This window comes from Zootoca vivipara, chromosome 2 (genome assembly GCF_963506605.1).
Source record: "Zootoca vivipara chromosome 2, rZooViv1.1, whole genome shotgun sequence".
NCBI lineage: Eukaryota > Metazoa > Chordata > Lepidosauria > Squamata > Lacertidae > Zootoca > Zootoca vivipara.
In genome coordinates, this window is record NC_083277.1 from 36,696,863 (window position 1) to 36,718,774 (window position 21,912).

General features: G+C 41.1%; 2 protein-coding genes across 6 annotated transcripts in view; one reads left to right on the forward strand and one right to left on the reverse strand.

Annotated features, from left to right (window-relative positions):
- Positions 1-1,062: 1,062 nt before the first annotated feature.
- On the reverse strand, positions 1,063-11,034 carry MBD4 (methyl-CpG binding domain 4, DNA glycosylase). 5 transcript variants are annotated; one of them, XM_060271377.1, is made up of 9 exons: positions 10,920-11,034; positions 9,803-9,935; positions 8,844-9,104; positions 6,779-7,581; positions 5,862-5,936; positions 4,444-4,578; positions 3,279-3,428; positions 2,056-2,159; positions 1,063-1,335 (listed from the first exon to the last, which is right to left on the reverse strand). In XM_060271377.1, the coding sequence occupies exons 2-9, from the start codon at positions 9,847-9,849 to the stop codon at positions 1,258-1,260; spliced, it is 1,653 nt and encodes a 550-aa protein (XP_060127360.1). In that variant the 5' UTR covers positions 9,850-9,935; positions 10,920-11,034; the 3' UTR covers positions 1,063-1,257. The 5 variants fall into 5 exon arrangements, with proteins under 5 accessions (XP_060127360.1, XP_034962443.2, XP_060127361.1 ...); XM_035106552.2 differs by lacking the exon at positions 9,803-9,935; XM_060271378.1 differs by lacking the exons at positions 5,862-5,936; positions 10,920-11,034 and having other exon boundaries at positions 9,803-10,006.
- Positions 10,322-21,912, forward strand: part of IFT122 (intraflagellar transport 122) — a 65,214-nt gene continuing 53,623 nt past the window's right edge. Inside the window, 7 exon segments of the mRNA XM_060271376.1 lie at positions 10,322-10,430; positions 12,666-12,732; positions 14,314-14,398; positions 14,723-14,801; positions 16,622-16,698; positions 17,502-17,568; positions 19,541-19,687. Of these exon segments, the coding sequence (XP_060127359.1) occupies positions 10,390-10,430; positions 12,666-12,732; positions 14,314-14,398; positions 14,723-14,801; positions 16,622-16,698; positions 17,502-17,568; positions 19,541-19,687 (563 nt within the window). The 5' untranslated portion in view covers positions 10,322-10,389.

Consider the following 21,912-nt stretch of genomic DNA (forward strand, 5'->3'; position numbering starts at 1 on the left):
GAACCTTCAAAAATGCAGTGAGCTATGACCCATGATAGCTTATGCAAGAGTAAATTAGTCTTTGTGGACCAAGATTCTTTGTGATTTTTCTTTGAACAATGTTTGATTATCAGTGAGCAAAAATGGCCCCACCATAAATAAAAGGCAGGCAAAAAACAACAACACGTGAGATTCAATGTTGTACCATCAAACATAATTTCTTTCCCCTCCTTGCCCCCATGGTCTTCTGTGCTCCTCCAGGAGCATATTTTGGGGAGCAAGAAAGCCTGTGAGCAAAATGAAGCCTTGTTTGTGAGACCAGAAGTCCATTTCCCAAGCAGTTTGCAATCCACGCCTAAGCACAGCTCAGCAAATGTGGATTCCTGGAGCAAAAATAGCAAGTACTGCATTCCTCTCTCAGTCTTGCTGCCACCATACTGCCCAGCACTAAGCTATGGTTTGCCTTGGTATTATGCCCAAACCTGGGTTTCTGGTTTGTCACCCCAGACAAACCATGAGCTATGGCTAAGAACAAACCTTGTTTACAGCTAAGTGGTTTATTTGAAGCAGGACAAACCATGAGTGAGGGATTTGGACATAATCCTAAACCAAACTATGTGTTGTGCAGTATTCAATTAGCTAGAAATCTGTGCTTAAGAAGTTTGTCCTGGGCAGGACCTATTAATTGAGAGAATTGGGAGGAAATAGGAGGAAAGAGTTTGCTAATAATGTGTTTTATTGTTACAAATAAGGATTTATTTAAGAATCAGTTGAAATTATTTCTTATGGTTAAATGGGTAGATATAAAACCATGGCTTAGCTCCATTTATTTCAGTGGGTCTACTCCAATTATGACTTAGTCGGTGACGTTCAGAGAAGTTCCTATATATTGAATTTGTAACAATCTAATATTATATGCTATAGGAACTTCAGTAAAAACAATACAGAACTGCATCTATTGTAGAACAAATTGGAGGATTATTCTGCAATTATGTTGCATTCTAGTAAAGTTACTAAGGTTGTTTGGTATTTGCAGTGTTGAAGGACTGAATAATTTAGAAACAATAAACACTTAATATTAACACAAGTCTTATTCAACTTTAATTACAAAAGGTCTGCAGGATTATGTACATAAACCAATGCTAAAATTTAATACACAGTGTCCAATATACAAACATATATATTAAAGTGTTTACATTTATAGTAACCAAGAGAGATGATTGAGTTTGATATTTAAAAAAAAACCCAGTAGATATTATACCTACACAGAGCTATACATTAATTAATATTCAGTTTATCATGATTTTCCCACAGCCAGGCATGATATACATTCAGCTTATGGTCTTGTGGCTGTACCTGAAAAAGAATCAGGATGTTAACCATTTTAATTAAGAAATACAAAATTTGCATTAAGCTCAGAGTCTCAAGCACACAAATGGAAACTATTCTTTGGCTCATTGTCATAATTTCATGTAAATTTACTTGGAAATAAGTCCCACTGAACAGCTTTGGGCTTACTTTTGGGTCAATAGGAATATGCTCACGCTGCAATTGTGTTTGCTACTACAATACAAGGCAACTCTGAATCTTCACAGTGAAGGGTGAAATGGTTGGGGATAGTCCAGCTTTCTCCTCTACTCTGATGCCTGCAAGGCATGAGCGCAGCCCAATGGCAGTGCAGCAGGAAGGATACATGGGACTCTGCACACCCACCCCATCACAATGCTGTTTCTGAGACTATTGCTGCAATGCAGATCACAGGGCTGGATGACTGTACCCACTTGCTTTGTGCAGTTCTGGTTCAGGCTCATTTACATGAGAGGGACAGAAGTGAAGCAGAGCCATCTCAGCTTTGCGGAGAGGCACGCTCTGCCAGCGCGGTTCACAATAAGAGATAAAAACCACAAAATACATAATAATAACAACAACAACAACAAACCAATAACCCCATCCATCCACTCCCACAACACATTGAAAAGGGTATCAGATGTTATTCATTCAACAAGGATTACAAAAATCAAAAGTAGAATACTTTATAATCTTTCATTGATTTAAGAAAATGTCAGCATCAGTTACCTCTTTCCACTCATTGATGCAAAAGATCCTGTAAGAGTCGTTTCCATATTTTCCAATCCCATGCAACTCAATAGGATACCTCCACTGTTTGACCAAGTATTCATCTATGGAACAACAAAAAAAGTACAATAAAAGATCCAAGACTGGATTCATTAAATTCACCTTTAAAATTTGTGAAAACATGACTTAGGCTATGTACGCACTACACCTTTAAAGCACCCTTGAAACACATTTTTTATTTCAAAGTATTCTGGGCACTGTAGTTTATTAAGGGCTGCTGCAAACTGACACACTGTGTTGGGTACAGAACACCTGGCAGGCTGATAATACTGTACAAGGAATCACAGCAAGGTATTACTAGCATGCTACATTGATGCTGACGGAAGTGATTAGAATGGCATCTATAAATAAAAGATAAAGTTTAGAGTTTCTGTTTTCTAAACTGCAAGACACAGCATAGAAGACATTAAAATGTAGTGTCACAGATGTAGCTCTCTAAACAGTTATCTAAATGGCAGTCAATAAGATCAGCAGCCTTTTTACAGCAGAAAGCAAACGTATAAATGCTTAAATACCCCCCCCCCCAAGCTTCCCCACGTCCTCATTTGGTAGCATCTCAAAACTGCTTTAAAAGAAGTTTTGTGCTTGGGTAGTTCAGCAATTCAATTTGGGCGGTTTTCAAAGGGGAGAAGTCAACAGTGTTCTCCAATCTTCCCCCTCCAAATGTTCCTTCAAGGTACCAAATCTATACCTACTTACTGAGGAGGTAGTCTCACATAACACAGTAGAATATAAACCTGAATAGGATTGCAGTGTTAAAAAAAATACTGATGCCAAATCTCTCAAATATATTTTGTGTTAGTTCTAAGGATCTGAAGAACATCCAAGCTTATATAGAGACAACCTTGGAAAAAGAAACTACTAGTAAAAGAATAAAATAGAAATGCAGTTTCATGCGCAGGGCATGTGTGTTTTCATTCCTCTGGATCGTAGCCTCTAATGTTCGAGCTCAGGGGCAGCTGGAAAGTCTCCAGATCTTGTCTTAGTCATGAATTCACTAAGCGGCCTTTAATATGCCACCCTCTCTCAGCCATGGCTTCCCATCTGTAATATGAGAATAACAACACTGATCTACTCTGCAGGGCCATAATTAGGATTTTATGGAGATAATGTACTCTTTTTAAAACAAGCTATAACACACATTTCATGCCAAGAGTTGCTACCTGAAAATTTGATGATGGTCTTTGCTCTGAGTTCATAAAGGCCAAGAGGTTTAAGCAACTCTGACATTTCCTTCCAGTTTGCAGCTCTTGCTATTTCAGGTGAAGGATATTTCTTGAAAAATTCCCACAGCACAGGGATGGCCATCTTACCTAGTCAGATGTAAGACAGTGAACAGTAGGGTTTCTACTGAATTTCTTTGCAAAGCTGGCATAGGCAAATATGCTGAATTGCTAATACAGATAACGTCTAACCGCATGAAACAGCTACTAAAAGTAACAAGACAAACGAGCAGCTTCACGTAATCTTCCACACTTAGCATGAATCCTGCTGCCAATGTGTCTTCTGGCCACATGTATGTATTGCAAAACAGACACACGTGTTTACTACACATTACAATCAAATGACTTCCACAGGAGAAAATTAAGAGTTGTGTGAAGAACTCCCGTGGCACAGAAATATATTTTGTGTTTCAGTACTGACACAGAAGATGTGTCATTTCAATTTTTAAAGGTGTGCATGATCCCAAACTTGTATAATACATTCAGCAAATGGCAAAATTTAGGTTTATTCTAGTCAATCTGCTTATTGAGCATTCATCCTGATTTGCATGCATAAAGCTTAAGATGAAGATAAACTATCTGCAGTCTTTACTGAGCATTCATTCTGATTTGTTTAAAGGGCAGCTACACAACAACAAACATTCATACTGATTTGCATCATATGTCTTCCCACTAGTCATTATTTCATCCCATGCTTTTCAGTGCATTTCCCATCCTTTTCCTAACCACAAAACAGTGTTTTTAATGTATTTGTTGCACTAGGATGACAGAACTGCAGAAACCCAATGTTCCAGTATGTGTTGGAATCCCTCTTGCAAAAAACGGTGTCATCATTTTAGTAGCCCCTTTTCCACTTCACATAGGTCAAGGTCAACACTGGCCCTTTTCTCTCTTCCTGGGGAATGTGTGTGAATCAAGCAGAGCCATTTACCACCTAGCCAGCCCCCCACAGGAAAAACTGAAGTAATCAGTTCTGCCCACATAAGAGATTCATGAATGCTCCCTAGCAGCAGTGTGGGACTGTATAACTGGAAAGCAGCTCAACACTGGTGTGTTTGCAAGTGAGGGGCTGGGCGGGGGGCAGGGGAGAACATAAGTCTTGTACCTGAGGTCTTATTCAGAAATATAGTTCCAATGAGAAGTTTCCATGGATCATGAAAGAGTGTTTCTTGGACCAAATTAAAAGGAGAACGAGGTGGAGTCCATTTCCGAAAGGCCTTCCTTCTAGGTGGGCTTGGAGCTATACAGAGAATCAAAATGTGAAATTCAATGGCCTCTCTTTTATTTAAATACATTGTTTTCCTTAAATCCGCCTGTGTCTATAGCCAAAAGCAGAAAGAGGATCGTTTTGACTGCCTCTTCCAGCTATAAGGAGACTGGTAGAGAAAGAGCTCTTTCAAGAGCCCCAGTGGGATCAGCTGCAGTGAACAATATCTAAGAGACGCCTGTCCATGTTGCAAGCCTTAATCTTCATTTGCCCAACTAAGGCTGCAATCCTTACTGGGAATTGTGGTTTGTTTAAATCCCACTTATTAAAGTTGGCTTCTACAATATCAGTCACCATAGTTTGATTGTAGTGTGTTCTGAAGCAAGAGTTTTAAACAACTACAATTCCCCCAAGTCTCACTGTAATGAGGAACTAGGGTTTGGTTAACATTGGAAGAAGCTTCAGATAGCCTCTGGTGCACAAAAAGAGAGAACACACAAGGCAGAGTGTCTCACAGTGGCTTATTCACATAGTGAGAAACCATAGTTTCCTAGGCTCACAGTTAGCTTTTTTGATTGGATACCTTACTATTCAGATATAATTTACTCTCCCAATTCCAAACATTTATGAAGTGCTCATATAAACCAAAAGCTGCTAATAATCTGACCCATTAATTTGACCCACTACATGGAAAGGAGTAAGAATTATCGATAGTTGCTGTGTAATCTCTTCTAACCTCACATAAATTATATCACAATCTAAAGCACTTTTATTTGGAACCAAGTCCCAATACGTTAAGTGGGCTTATTTCAAAGTAAATGTGTGTACTCTTAGCTATGCAAGTGAGAAATACATTGGATTTACTTCTGACCAAATATGGGACGTGGGTGGTGCTTTGGTCTAAACCACTGAGCCTAGGGCTTGGCGATCAGAAGGTCCCTGCGACAGGGTGAGCTCCCGTTGTTAGGTCCCAGCTCCTCCCAACCTAGCAGTTCGAAAGCATGCAGTGCAAGTAGATAAATAGGTACTGCTCCGGCGGGAAGGTAAACGGCGATTCCGTATGCTGCTCTGGTTCGCCAGAAGTGGCTTAGTCATGCTGGCCACATGACTCAGAAGCTGTCTGTGAACAAACGCCAGGTCCCTTGGCCTATAGAGCAAGATGAGTGCTGCAACCCCAGAGTTGTCTGTGGCTGGACCTTAACGGTCAGGGGTACCCTTTACCTTTACCTTTAAATATGGGTAGGATTGGTGTGCAAATTATATTGCTAAATCTTGTAATCCCCCACAAGGCATTTCCATAGAAAGTGTTTTTTTACCTCCTTGAATGAATTTACTAGAAAAATATGGGCTGGTTTTCCTTCTCTCCACTTGAGGTCTTCGAAAATGGTTCTCTAAAATGTTGAAAAGCAAAGTAAAAAACAAACGCAGATGTATAATTCATTGCAAATTCGTATAAAACGAAGTACTGCACTATATCTTTGTATGTGCCATTCTCTTACAGAGGATATTCTATCATTAAAGAGTGGTGGATTGGGAGCCTACTGTAGTCTATCCCAGCTACTACACTGGCAATGTTTGGAAGATCGTTTCTCAGCTTAATAAGCAAAGATGTGAATAAGTCTTCTGGTGGTGCACAAAGCCCATTTGCTTCTTCCTTTGGGCTTTAACCAATGTAGTGTTAAGTCAGGGTTCCATCAGCTCAAGAATATCTGCAATTGCAATGTGACATGGGGCACACACTGGAGGGGGGGATTTCTGTCACTCTAGCAGTAATCCTTGCACTGATAGGACGAGTTAGTAGAATACCACCTTTTCAAGTGGGAACAAATCAAGAAGTCTTCCATTAACTATGATTTCCCATTTTTTTCTGAACAGGGAGCTATGGTTAATGACTTCAGAACCAGGATATTAAGCCATGATTTGAAGCTGACATATCCAGGCAAGCAAGAGGCATTTATTATGGTTCAAGGAAAAAGGGAAACATTCTAGCCAGGCAAAAGCACCCGAGGATGCAGGGACACTGACAGGGGACGGCAGACTGCAGAGAGTCCCAAGGACCAGACAGAGGTGCTTAGACGGTCACATTCAGCAAAATCATGTGAACACACTCAGGTAGACAATACTAGCCACACCAAAAGCATAGAGCATGAGGCAAAGAAAGTTCATTTGTACCACTGGCCTATGATTATCTCCTTAGGAAATTTAGAAAAGAGCTCCACTCTGAAGAATATACCTTTTACTGATGTGAAATGGCTCTCGTCACTGGTCTGCGAGTCAGTAACATCCATATTGGAAGCAATGTTTAACTCTTGGCTCCCTGAAGGCACCCTGTTTCTCTGGGTTTCCAATTCTGAAAAGTTTTCATCAACTGCTACAGAAACTACGCTGGTGGAATCCTCATCACATTTTAAAACGTCTGTGCTTGACTTGTGTTCCAAGACAGCGGCTACCGGTGCAACGTGCAAATCCACTTTTGGTTCAGAAACCAGCAGCTCGTCCTTTAAGCATGTTTTTCTTTTTCTTGAGCCTCTCTGGCACACTTTATGAACACTATTAAAAATGCATATATCTTTTTTTCTTCTGGGATTTTTAACAGTTTCTGCCCTTTGACTTTTTGGGGGTCGTTTCCTCTGTCTTGTGTTATAGGCATCATCCAGATTCCCCATTTCTGAACCGCATTTAGCTTTCTTAATCGGAGTCTTCCTCTCAGCAGCACTCCTCTCTTGGGCTTTGAAACATGAATCCTTTGAGGGGTCCTCTGCAGTGGACCCATCCTGCAAATCGGGCTCACCAGCACTGGCTTGAAATTCCAAAATCTTATTTTGCTTTTCTTCACTGCTCTGCGGTCCAAGATCTAGAGTCTGGCTGCTAGTGATGCAGTTTTGTCCTTCTGACCCCAGAGCCCTTGTGCTTGATTGGATACTCTCCCGAACAGAGACAGAAAAATCAAAGTCCTCTAATTTAAGAACAGTCTCTCCGTTCTTTTTAAAGTAATCCAAAAGTGCACGTCTGGATCTGACCTTCATTCCTTGGGGACTAAAAGGGAAAAAGACCATCATGTAAAAAGCAGTCAAAGGGCAACGTTGAGTGGAATGCAATGTTGCACAACAGAATGTTGCACCTGCTTCTTCTCTCCACTGCAGCAACTGCACCACCAAAATCAGCTCTGGAGGGTCAGAGCAGGTTCTGAGGGCATGCAGGGGTCAGCAGGGAGACAGAGAGGATGGTGAAGTCCCATTTTAGGAGTGTACTTTTATTCCACTCTCACATGGAAAGGGTTGGATACAAGTTGTCAACTGTAGCCACCCTGTAGATTATATTGTGGAAAGACAGACTATACATTTTTCAAAGAAATACATATATTTTGGAAAATCAAAGTTGAAGCTGCAATACTTAAACTATTTGTAAGCTGTTATAAATGTGTTTACAGTTAAACAGTGGTGCAAGTACAGCTGCCTTGGGAATTGCAACTGAAATATGAGATACACATATTTTAAATAAAGACAAACTTAGTATTTGAAAATATTATAAACACAGATGCATTATTTAGCATAGAATCCATCAGCATGACGCTTGGTTGGAGTAGTAAAGGGGAACACAAAACTGTGTCCTGACTGGATATGTGTTTCTAATCTTAAAGGAAGGAAGGAAGGAGGGAAGGCTATCTGGAGGATTTGAAGTTGTTGCTCAGCTGAACACTATTATTCTTTGGTAAACTGCTTGGAAAAAAGCTGTCCAATGCCCTCTGCCTCTGGAGAGCTATGGGAGCAGGGGCAGGTTACAACAATGCAGACTTTGAGTCGGATGAGAGGCAAAGAGCAAGTGATTATAATGCAGGGATAAACAGGGATGCGGGTGGCGCTGTGGGTTAAACCACAGAGCCTAGGGCTTGCCGATCAGAAGGTTGGCGGTTCGAATCCCCGCAACGGGGTGAGCTCCCGTTGCTCAGTCCCAGCTCCTGCCAACCTAGCAATTCGAAAGCACGTCAAAGTGCAAGTAGATAAATAGGTACCACTACAGCAGGAAGGTAAACGGCGTTTCCGTGTGCTGCTCTGGTTCGCCAGAGGCAGCTTTGTCATGCTGGCCACATGACCCGGAAGCTGTACACGGCTCCCTCGGCCAATAACGCGAGATGAGCACTGCAACCCCACAGTCGGTCACGACTGGACCTAATGGTCAGGGGTCCCCCTTTACCTATTATAAACATAATTATGACTCTATGGCTCTCAGTGCACCAAAATATCATTTGGATGACATAAGATGTACAATGTCAAGATTTACAATCAGCATTACTGTACCTGACAAAATAGATGTCATATCTTCCTTTTGTTTTGCCAGACTGTCTTTGCTTTATTATCCTTTCCCATCCTTCAGGAACAGCTTTGTGACATAGAGGAGCCAGGAAAGATACAGTTGCTTCAGACTCTTTGCACCACGCTAGACTTTCTGTGATGGTCTCTGTATCTTCCTCCTTGGGATCAACACATCCCCCTCCTGCTGTTATAAGATGCCCTTTCTCTTTGTTTGCATCTTCAGTCATGTGCCTATTACCTGTAACACTGAAAGTGAATTATCAGAATATCAAACAAGCTTCACCTTTTTGTAATCTTTCCTTAAATAAACATTCTAACCTCTCAATCATTTTAACTGTTCTTTTTTTTTATCTCCCCCATATTTCCTTTTCGGTTGTTCCAAAACTGGTTTATTTCTGGCAGAGTAAGATGCAATAAATTTTGCACCTAAATGTAGAAAAACAAGGTACAACTTAAGCAACGGAGAACCCTGGTTTTGTTTTTTGGCTTGAAACACCAATTGCCTAAAAGGTCTGGGTGAATAAGGAGGTCTCCACTGGTGCCGGAAACGAAGAGGGTGCCAGGCAAGCCTTTCTGGGGAGGATTTTCTACAGCTAGGGTGCCATCACTGAGAAGGCCTCCTCGGAGGCAGCAGCCCACCTTTCCTCCTCATTTGGTGGGAGCACGCAAAGCAGTGGGAAGGCAGGAACGGCACAAGTTAATTATGGCTTTATTCCGGTTTGCAGTATTGCCATAGCCCTCAGTCAGACAGAAGACCGTCATGTCAAGACAGCAGAACGCAGGCGTGCCATTTGTCAAACTGCTGTGACATCACTGCATGCAAATGAAAGGTGATGATGGTGAGGGTGAAAATAGTTGCTTGCAAAGGAGGATCAAAGCAAATGGCCGAGGGGGACGTTTCAAAATCCCCGCCCTTGCCACTCCTTCCGGCGTTAAGTCCTTACCTGCCGTCAGGCTGCCCCGTTGCCCCTTGAACTAGCGCCAAGGACATCTTTCCTCCCCTCTCTTGTAAGGCGGCAAATTCTCCCACGCCTGCTCGTACGGCGCGTGCGCATTCCTAACACGCGCGCCGCCAACCTGCACAATGACAGTAACCAAGAGATCGCTCTCTCCGCTTCGCGCCGGGATCAAACCTCGCGAGCAGCGCGAGGAAACCTTAGTGGGCTTTTGCGCACGCGCACTTTCGACATAAGCTCCTCCTCTCTCCACCCGCCCCTAATATTAATATTGCGCGTCCTCCCCCGGGCGCCTTAGAAACTATGGTTGGGGCGGGGGGGCGGGGAGGAACTTGGCGGAGAGTTCAGACATGCGCAAGAGGCACTTTGCGCGTGCGCACAAGCAGGGCGCTTCGCAAAAGGAAGGAAAAAATGAGGGGAGGGGGGCGGCGCGTGGAAACTGCGCATGCGTGTTGCCTTGGGTTGCAGCCCGGCGTCCTATGTACACAAATAAATAAATAAATGAAAGTGGGAGTTGGGCGCTGGGGGAGGGGCAGGCAGGGAGATCGCGAAGGGGATGCGCCGGAGGGGAAAACATGCGAGCTGCGCTGACCTGGAGAGATAAGGCCGAGCAGTGGTAAGAAGAGGCGCCTCCCTCTGACAAGGCTGGAGGGTGCAGCGGGTCGGTGGGGGAGAGGAAGGAATGAAGTGGGGGCTTCGACCTCCAGCAAATAAAAAAGGCCTCCTCGGTTCGCTCTCCCTTCCAGCATCCCCAGCAGTAAGCGAATCGTCATGGTGACGGCATGCAATTTTATCCCACTCTTTCTGAGCTGCGCGCTGCATAACCCCCCGCAGCGTACCCACTCCGTTTCGGAAGGCAAATGTGTTAATGCAACCAACTGCAACGCTAGGGAAATGAGCAGCAAAAACAACTTAGAGCAGCAAAAACAACTTAGAAAGATGCTTCCACGTTTAAACTGGAAGCCATAAAGCTCTTTAAGATAATGCTTTTGCAGCAGAAAGGGAGCGCGTGGGTTTCCCCTTTTGGTGGAAGGGACACAAAGCTGGACCCTGGCAGGTTTCACCGGGGGGGGGGGTGCGCCTTCCAGAGCCGGAGGTGCTTTACCTGCATTTGTTGCCCAAAGGAGCTTGTTTTCAGGCGGAGAGGAGGCTTCTCGGTCCCCTCGACGGTCTTGTTGTGTCCGCTGATGTAACTTTAGATCTTCCCCGCTGAGCTGATGTTCTTACGGTGCTCCATCGGTAGGACTGGAACCCAGCCAGATGGTAATAAATAAATAAATAATATTAAAAATCCCAGATTGTCCACAATGGCCTATACTGGTTGTTTTACTCGCTGCCTCAGTTCTTGTACTGGGCAGGTGGGTAAAGCTTTCATGAGGACACTTTAACAAAATAAACAGTTGATGCAGGTTCGTTTTTTTCCCTAACCCCGTAGGTAGTACAGTATAATTAAAATTCAAATGCAGTGGTACCTCGACTTATGAAGGCGATCCGTTCCACGGCGCTCTTCGGAAGTCGAATCCTTCGTAAGTCGAAGCGTCCATTTTGAGCATGTGCAAAGCGCGATTTTGCACAGCGAAAATACTTCCGGCTTAGCGGACTTTGGAAGTCAAAACCTTCGGAAGTCAATGCATTCGTAAGTCGAGGTACCACTGTGCTTTGGTTTAATTGAGGTGTATTTATTTATTTTTGTACTATCTGTGTACACTTTGTGACATTGGTCTTCAGCTGGTGGGTTGGGACTCACCTGATCGCCACACCAGCACCATTACTGCTGGGTCAGACCGTTGTCCTCCCGTAATCCACCACCTTTTCCTCACAGTGGCCAACCGGACGCCTTTGCAGCAGGACATGACAGCAACAGCACTCTCCCCACCTGTGATTTCCAGCAACTCAGAGTCAGAGGCATATTGCTTCTGATATTGGAGGTAGAACGTAGCCATCTTGGCCAGTCACCATTGATAGCCTAAGCCATGTCCTCCATGAATTTGTCTAATTCTCTTTTAAAGCCATCCAAGTTGGTGGCCATCACTGCTCCCTGTGGAAACAAGTGTCATAGTTTAACTGCACTGCATTAAAACACACACTCTTCCATCTGTTACGAATCTTCCAAAATTCAGCTTGAGCATGATTTCTAGGGGTATAAGAGTGTGAGAAAAAACCATATACTGTACTGTATCTAGCCACTGTCCTTATACCATGTGTAATTGTGTAAACGTCTATCATGTCACTTATCACCTTTTCTGGAAACTTGAAAAGTTCCAAATACTGCAACCTTTCCCTTTGGGGACCCTTCATCATTTTGGTTGCCCTTTTCTGAATTCTTATTCTTACTAAGTAATTATAACTCACATTTCATTGGATGCTTCAGTACCACAGCAGAGAACAATGAAATAAAGCAATAATAAAAGATACATAAATAGATAATATACAATAATTACAACAGCCATAAAAACAAGTGTTTGGCTGAAATGTTAATTTTTTTTACTATTGACTGTGTGGGTGAATAATCCCCAGTTTTGTCTAGAATATGTACATTTAACATAGATAGCTAAATGAATAAAGTCAGTGTTTTGATGTACCATGCTTTGAGTATGTAAATTGCAGCCTTTTGATTTGGCAGATATGAAATGTCTTGAAAATGGTTTGATTGAGGAAATGTACAAATGACAATTGTGGTATATGAATATAATTCTGAACCTACACCCACAAATTGAATTCTTTTTAAAATATTCATTCTGTAGTGTGGTGATCTACATCTAGAGATCTTGTTTTTTATGTACCCTATGGGAAAATATTGGGGATACGAGGAGTTTGGTGTGCCATTTAAAACTTTCCTTTGTTTTCACAGTATATATGACCTTGCTTTTAAGCCTGATGGAACTCAACTAATAATTGCAGCAGGAAACAGATTACTGGTATGAGGTTTTCTTTTTTTTAAAAAACAACACCCACCTACGCTCATTTGTTAATTAACATCTTGAAATATTGGTAGATTAATTTATCAAAAGAACTCATTTCTTTATTATTTACTATAACACATATGGTAATCTATTGAAAGAACTCTTATCCCTTCTCTATTTAATGTAACACATTTTTTAAAAAAATCTTACAACTGTGATGTAATTTGACTATGTTAAATGCTATTTTTTTTTAGCTATTTAACATGTTTAAACAGAGAAGGCTCTTGTCTTTGTTTTGATAAATTAAGCTGAGCTGGAAGAAGTCTCAAAGCTATTTTAAGTAGATACACCAAATTATCTGTCTGCATATTTCATAGATGCTTTCCCCCCCAATTTCCTAATGTTTGTCATCTTTATTTGTAAAGTTTGCCTCTAATTTCTTGGTGTGGATTTATGAATGGTTTCTAAGTACATGATGTAAGAAGTTAAGTAAAGGTAGGTCTACACCAGCCTTGCAAATAAGCCCATAAAGATACTAGCCCGTGGCTTTTGTTTTTCATGTGTGAAGGCTGGTGGCCTGAATTTACATGCTGGCTATGGAGAAGGGGGAAGTTCCCTTCTCCAGGTCAGTATGGAAATACAGGGTACTAGCCTCTGCTAGAAAAAAAAGCCACCTAGCAAGAGTTTGTGGAAGAGGGATGGACTTCCCTTCTTTTGTGACTAACATGGAAGCTAAGCAGACTGGCAGAGGTGGGACAAAGAGACTCATTTCTTCTCTGCCAGCCTGCTCGCTTACCTGTATGGCAGGGAAGGAGAACCTCTGGATATTGTTGGACTACAACTTTCATTGTCCTTGGCCAGTGACCATGCTAGCTGAGGCTGATGGAAGCATAGCTCAACAATATCTGGAGGGTTGCAGGTTCCCCATTCCTGGTGTATGGAGTTTCATGCACTTACCTCCATGGAATTTTGTCTTGCTTATGATAGTCAGGAGATTTATTAAATGTAAGGCTAGTCTCTACACTCCTTGGATAAGAGGTTGCTGTGTGCACTATGAAAATTGGTTTGGAGGGGTTGGTACAATGGTATTCAGAGCTTGCTGAAATAAGACTTTCTCATAACTTTTCAGGGCTAGATTGTCCTTTTGATACCTTTCATTTCTTTCTAAGCCCCATGGAGCAGATTTACTGATCCTAATGTCAGCTCAGCCTGGCGCTGGCTAGAAGCTGTAACACAGGAATTTACTCTTGTACAGTATCTAGAAGAAACAGAACAGACCTGCCCAGCCCTACTCTGCTTTACCAAACCCAGGATCCCCAGTGGCCTTTATTTGTAATCACACTGGATATGAAAAGAATAGGGTTAGGCTGTTTGTCCTGTTATAATGCTGGCTTCTATGTGTCAGTCCATTAAGAAAATTATTTGTTGGAGTTATGTTTTAGAAGTCATGTAACTGCCACTTTTAAAAAATGAATAAACAGAAGAGAGCCTGTATCTGGACTGAGAAACATAGGAAGCTGCCTTGGTTTGTCTAAGGCTATAGCGTTAATTTGTGCACCTAATTCTTAGACTTATCTCTTTACTTTATCTCTACAGGTATATGACACTTCGGATGGAACATTAATCCAGCCCTTGAAGGCACATAAAGATACAGTGTACTGTGTAGCTTATGCCAAGGATGGTAACTTAAACCTTCTGGATTTTTTCAAACCATTAGCATTTGATCAGGTTTCATAGGAACAGAGTGCCATTTGCATTTATATCCAGTCTATTATTCATAAATATTTTTAAAGAAGAAAATTTGTATTACCAGACAATATCAGTACAGTCCATACTGTACTGAGTTTCATGTCGGACCAGAGTGTATGCAAACATTTGTAGATACAGGTTTGATTCTTGCTCACCTGAAGGCACTCAACTAATAGTAAAGAGTGTCATTGCTTTTCTGTGTGCTTTAGATTACCAGTTGCAATAAACTTATGTGAGTTTCCATAACATTCCCTAGGAAAGCGCTTTGCATCAGGAGCTGCAGACAAAACTGTGATCATCTGGACTTCAAAGTTAGAAGGTATCCTGAAGTACACGTAAGTGGATTGCGTCATGATTATTTTGCATGCCTTAAATATCAGTTTTGTGTATGGACTCCAGCCACTATTATTAATAATAGTAGAAGGAATATGAACACAGTTAAGAAGCTAATCATGCAAAGAGAAAGGACATTACATCACTTCACCAGATTAATGGGAGAATGAGAGAACAGGTTGCGAGGACTGTTCTCACTGCATCGCTCTCAAAAGGGTTTCGCTCCAGTTATTGCACTTCTGAATCTTATACAGTGGTGCCTCGCTTAACGAATGCCCTGCTTAACTAAATTTCCGCTTAACGAAAGGATTTTTTGAGCGGAGCTTGCCTCGCTAGACGAATGCGTTTTACGAAAGATTCGTCTAGCGAATCGCGGTTTCCCATAGGAATGCATTGAAATTCAATTAATGCGTTCCTATGGGCAAAAGAAAATTCAAAAAATATTCAATGCATTCCTATGGGGATTCACTAGACAAATTTTTCGCTATAAGAAAAGACCCGTGGAACGAATTAATTTTGTCTAGCGAGGCACCACTGTAGTACAGAGGTGGCCAACTCCCGAGAGACTGTAATCTACTCACAGAGTTAAAAACTGGGAGTGATCTACCCCCTTTTGGGGGGTTCAGGTCAAAGCTGTTGAGTTTTTGTAAGGAAGGGAAGCCCTGTTTTTTCGGGTTTAGGGCAAACTTGTTGAGCTTCTTTTAAGAGGGAGGGAGGCCCATTTTTGTTTAGGGCTTCAGGTCATAGTTCAGCTTTTTTTAGGGAGGAGGAAAATTTTGGGTGAGCTTTTTTTTAGGGGTGCCAGTGATCTAGCTGTGATCTACCACAGACACCCAGTGATCTACTGGTAGATCACAATCTACCTGTTGGACGTGCCTGTTATAGTACATATGCATTCTGGATCTGATATTGTGCTCCTATTTTCCTTGTTCACTTACATCACAGAAGCAGATTGGCCCAGCACTGTTTCTGTAAATTCTGCATAATAAACATTATGTTACTGGGGACAGGAGGGGGGGGGGAGAGGTAACTCCTTCTTCAAGATAACTTCCTGAAGTGCTTCTATTCAGCATTAAAGGATAACAATATAAGTTGCTGGGCTGATATGTTCTAGGTAAAGCTTTAGTTATTAACAGCCTATTACTGTTTCCTTGTCTTATGTATTTAAGAAACTTTTATTTTACTCATAAGGTAAAAATTCTCAAAGCAGCTAACATAGCAAAAGCTAAAAGAACAAGGAATAAATAAGAACTGTGTAAAATAGTACCAACAGAAAGAGAGCTGAGATCAGAGCATTATACTAACACCCAGCATAGAAAGGCTTGGGCAAATAAAAATGTATTCCCGTGCCACCAAGAGGACAGCAGAGTCAATGCCAGTCAAATGCACTTCCACTGAGCATTCTAGAACTGGGATGCCACAACTGAAAAGGCTCTTTTCATGGTCTGCCACTCATCTCTTTTCTGAAGGTAGGGGGACCACTCAAATAATGTTCTCTGAATGGGGTCTTGGTAACCAGGCAGGCCTGTGGGGGTATGGTTTTGCTTAAGAGACTCTGGTCTCTGACTTTTGAACCAGCACTGGTGCAGTATTGAGAATCATGATAGAAGTATCTCTCTATTCTTCCCCTCACCCCACGCAATGCTTGAATCACTTTATATTTTCAAATAACCATATTGCACCTGAACTATTTTTAAAGCCTGTTGGATTTTGGTTTGATTTGCATTGAGCTCCTGATTGAGGCTTAAAAAAATAAATATCCAAAGTTATTTGTTTATTATGCCTAACCACTTTTATTTTGTTTCTGGTTAATTTGTTTTAGGCACAATGATTCCATACAAAGTGTATCCTACAATCCTGTCACTCACCAATTGGCATCTTGCTCCTCCAGTGATTTTGGTACGTCTTCCTCATCCTTAGTTTCTTCAGGCCAAATCCTATGACTTCGCATAGCAGTCAGGAATCGATCAGATAGAAATGCAATGTGTGCTGTACCAGCAGTTCAAGGACCACAGGAAGTTGCTGTACAACAGCTCAGACTGTCTATCTGACCCTGATCTCAGGCAGATCTCAGGTAGTCTTGGCCACTATGAGAGCAGGATGCTGGACTAGATGGGCCATTGGCCTGATCCAGTAGAACCGTTGATTTTAACAGACCTGTGTTCATCATGCTCATTAATTTCATTGGAACTACTCTGGCTAGGTCTAGACTTAGATACAACAGTTGGTTTCAAATAATCTACCACGTAGAATGCTTTTGACCAAAGAGATAACTTATTAGATGTGGAACCTTCTGGTGCAAAGCATGTGCTTTGTCATTGCGCTGTGGTCCCTTGGCACTGCGGTCAGATGGTGCAGACTTTTAGGAGACATCTGAAGGCAGCCTTGTTTAGGGAAGCTTTTAATGGTTAATAGATTATTGTATTTTAATGTCTGTTGGAAGCCGCCCAGAGTGGCTGGGGAAGCCCAGCCAGATGGGCGGGGTATAAATAATAAATTATCATCATCATCATGTAAAGCCGTTACGCAGCACATAAGCTGGCAGAGATAAGATGTGGCAAGGGGAAGGACTTTGGGGAGTTGTATTTTGTTAAGATATAGGAGCTCTTCTCTTTCACATTCCCTCTTCGTTGTTGGTGTGAATGTTTTCTTATAATGATGAATGAATTGGATGGTAACACTATGCTGTTGTTATTTTCAAGGTCTGTGGTCTCCTGAACAGAAGTCAGTCAATAAACATAAAGTTAGCAATAAGATCACCTGCTGTAGGTATGTAAATACTGCGCTCAAATGTAGTTATTTTGTAATTGCAAATATTAAAACATCTAATGAGTTACCACACGAAAGATTGAGAACTCAAGGCAACATGCAATAGAGGTAAAAACAAAACTGAAACAAATTGACAATAGAATGGACAGCAAAATTGTCCTCTGATGGGTTTGTAGAATTTTATTATACATTTAATTATAAGCTAAGGTTCCAGGATGGGTTGGAACAAAAGAGTAAGCAATTAAAGAAACGTATAAAAGCATTAAGTTATAAAGCACGTAAAACAGTACAAAATTGAACAGAACACTACAAATATGTATGAATAGCTTGCTTTCTCAGATAAAGAATATGTTGGCATTAACATTTTGTGGAAGACCTTTCGAAATAATCTTATAATAATTTTTTATTAGTTTTCAATTACAGTCCAATAATAGCCTCATTATAACAATACCAATTTATAATACAATTTTTAATACGAATCGTTCAAATACCAAATTATATAATTTAGATAAAGTGGCTCCCGCATGCTAGATTTGATGGTTTGATTATTTTCTTTATTTCTGTTTTCCAAAATCTTATTAATTTCAATAACAGTCTGGTCATAATAATAATCCCTTATACAACAACTGCAATATTAATAACTTCTATTTGTGTTGACACCTTAAATGATTTGTAAAACTACAAATGAGGAACTCAAACTATATCCTTGTTCTTCCTGTGTGTTGCAGTTATTCTGTTTGTGGTGTTTCTTCCTTTCCTTGTAAGATGTTATGTCTTGCTTTCCCCCGGTTGTTGCTGTTATCCATCATGCTTTGGACGGAGCTGATATCCCATTGTCATTCCAGAATTTTCTCCATCGCTTTGCCCCATGCTTCATTGTTTTGCAACTTTAACAACATCTGCAAAAGTCACTCTGTCCCAGTAAATAACTCTTTGTCACCATTTTCCCTCCCAGCCTGGGAAGAGTGGTCTGTCAAGCTGCAGATGACTCAATAAGGAACTGTATCAGTTCCTTGGCAGTTCACAGATTCCTTTCATCCTTCCTTCCAACTGAAGACATATGAGCAATTATTCTTCCAATTAAATTAAATTCCAAGTCCTCTTAGCGTTATTCAGTTCATTTTGTAAATAAGAAAGGATGGGGAAGAGTCAGCTCTTAAGTTTCCATCGTAAACCTTTTGCAAAATAGAGCTTCCCTCCCCTTTTCCTTTTTTTACACACAGTTCCGTTTGATGTTATATTTCGTATTTATAATCCAATTTCTTCCATCCTCCCTTGTAAAAATATTATTTGAACTAACATTGAGAGGGGGGTTGCCGAATCATAAATGTAGAGAATAAAACTTTAAATAAATAAACCGTAGACTCCCCCCATCTTTTGCACCGAATGAAGTCTTATCTCAAGTTCAAACCTTAAAGTCCTTGCAATTGGTTTGTTCCGCAGTTTGTCATCTCATCTCTTCTAGTGTGTGCCTGTACTTTAGTCCAATTAAGCTCTAATTAACAAGAGAACCTCTGCTTCTTAATGGCGGCGTTGGAGGGTTTTCGGCAGGCAAAGTGCTTTGGCATTCAGCGCCTCCCTGCCCCCCCACATTCCATTTCCTTTGCTAATGATCTCCCTCTGTCATGGGGGCTGCGTCCATTAAGGCAGAGCGGAACTGGAAGCCGACCTTTCAAAATGACTATTCAGTTAAACAGAGGTTGCCTTATGCTGCTGCTGCTCCATATTCTTAATTAACATGTCCTCCCCTTCTCGACAAGTAGCTGCAGTTCAGTTGGGCAAATGTATACTTTAAAGCCATATTTGTCAGTGCAGTGGAAGAGTTCAGGGAGTACCTTGTGTCCTCTTGAGCCTTTTATGCCCACCTCTTAAGTAAAATGTATAATTTCTATAGGCCTCTTGACTCTCTCAAATGTTGAGGAGAGGAGAATTTTTTTCAAACTGCTCTGTTATGATTCTTCCCCTTTCTCAGTTGGACTAATGATGGCCAGTACCTTGCTTTGGGGATGTACAATGGCGTGGTCAGCATAAGAAATAAAAATGGTGAAGAAAAAGTCAAAATTGAACGACCAGGTGGATCTTTATCTCCTGTGTGGTCCATTTCTTGGAATCCATCGAGGTAAATGTTCCTTTCCCTATGTTGTTTGTCTTTGATCGTGTCTGCACACTAGTCTGTGCATTTGACTTTTAACAGTAGTTATATAAACATTAATAAGAAATCATTTTTATGAAGCTCGGAAGACTGGTTTAATGCTTTCATTTTCTTGGCAATATCTACAAAAATTCTTAAGTTTTCTTCAATTTAAAAGAAATTGCTACTTGCTGTAGTTGCTACAATTAACTGTTCCTGAATCTTTAAAAAAGCCCACAGAAATAAAGCACATGGTAACTGATCAGCTCCCTCTTCGTCTGCTTGAGATGTGGGTTGGAGGTTGACTTTGGAATGAAGAATGCTTAATGCATTCTTGGATTGTTGAGACTCTAATAAAATATAAATATATTTTATGTATTTAAAGGCTTTTTAATGATGTTTGTTGCTTATGTGTAACCCTCTGGGTCAAAGATTCAATATACTCAAATAATGTACTGGATTTTTAAGCAAATGTAAAATCCATCTCATATAAATTAAACAGCTGGAAGCATAATAAAACTCTGACCCTCAAACTTAATCTAGCCCCCCAAAGCTACCCAGTGCTCTTAGAATGCTCCTGGAAGATCTTTAATGCTTTGATGAATGTTTATGGTAATATTTGCATAGGTGTCCTGAGAGATAATAATCTCAGAAGCATGTGTTTGGTTAATTTTAGAGCTTGTAATACAAAGTTGGGAAGGAGGTGTATATTTAGAATATGCAGGGATTGACTGTTGCATCAAATGTTATTTGTTAGCAACTGCACGTTTACCATTGTTTGTACACACAAGAGGGAGCTGCAGCAAATTCTAGCTCCTTGGTATATGTACCTGCATACATCGAAAGAGTATTATAAGCAGTTTAAGGGTTCATATGAAGTTAATACCCTGTTTTCTACTGTTGCATATTTCAGTACAGTCATACCATGGTTTTTGAACAGCTCAGTTCTCGAACGTTTTGCTCCCGAACGCCACAAACCTGGAAGTAAGTGTTCCGGTTTGCAAACTATTTTTGAAAGCCGAACGTCCGACGGGGCTTCCGGCACTTCCGATTGGCTGCAGGAGCTTCCTGCAGCCAATCAGAAGCCATGCTTTGGTTTTCAAACGTTTTTGAAGTTGAACGGACTTCCGGAACAGATTCCGTTCGACTTCCAAGGTACGACTGTATTTGGAAACAGCTGTATTTTGAGAACATATATAAGAAGAACCCTACTGAACCAGAACCAAAGGCCTAATCCAGCATCTTGTTCTCACAGTAGCCAACCAGATGCCTCTGGGAAGCTTCCAAGTAGCACAAGTCCAATAGCCCTCTCCCTGCTCATCATGCTCTCTAGCAGTGGGTGTTCAGAGGCACACAATCTCCAATACTGAAGATGTTACACAGCCATCATGACTAGTAGCTATGGATAGTCTTATCCTCCATGAATTTGTCCAATCCCCTTTTAAAGCAGTCCAAATTTGGTGGCTATTGCTGCATCCTTTGGAAGTGAATTCCATACTTTAACTATGTGCTGGGCAAAGAAGTCCTTTCTTTTGCCTGTCCTGAATCTTCCAACATTCAACTTCATTGAAGAACGACAAATTACTGGTATTTTCTTCAACCTTATCCTTCTCTATCCCACAGAGGGTCATGTTTTCCTAGGCCTGACAACTAAAGGAGTTTGCACTGAAGAGTCCCTTTTAGTAAATCTGGGGAAGAAAAGTTTTGCTGTCCCTTTTAGTAAATCTGGGGAAGAAAAGTTTCAAAAACTACCTGGGATAAGTGTTTTTAACATCAGGAGAGCTGGTCTTGGGCTAATCTGTTTTGAAATTTGAGTTTTGTAGCAGTAGGTCATGTGAATGAACAATTGATATTTGCAGTCGATGGGAGAATCTCTGGAGTTCTAGAGAGAGCGAAGAGGAGGAGGAGGCAGGTCACGCCTGTTTAGAGGATATACCAGTTCTGAAGTCCATCACATGCAGTAGTCAGGGTAGTGAGGCAGAGGAAGAAGAACATGAGGAAGATGAGAGCCCTAGGAATGCCAGCTCGTGAGTGAAAAACCAGAGATATAAGACTATACTATGAACATAGACGTATATTTAAATCTTAGCTTGTTTCTATCTCATTATCAGTTTATAGTTATTGGTTCACAGTATATAAACAGAACAGTATTTTATTTATATATTTGTGGCATTTATATTCTGCTTTTCAGGTGGACTTCACAAAGCAGTTTA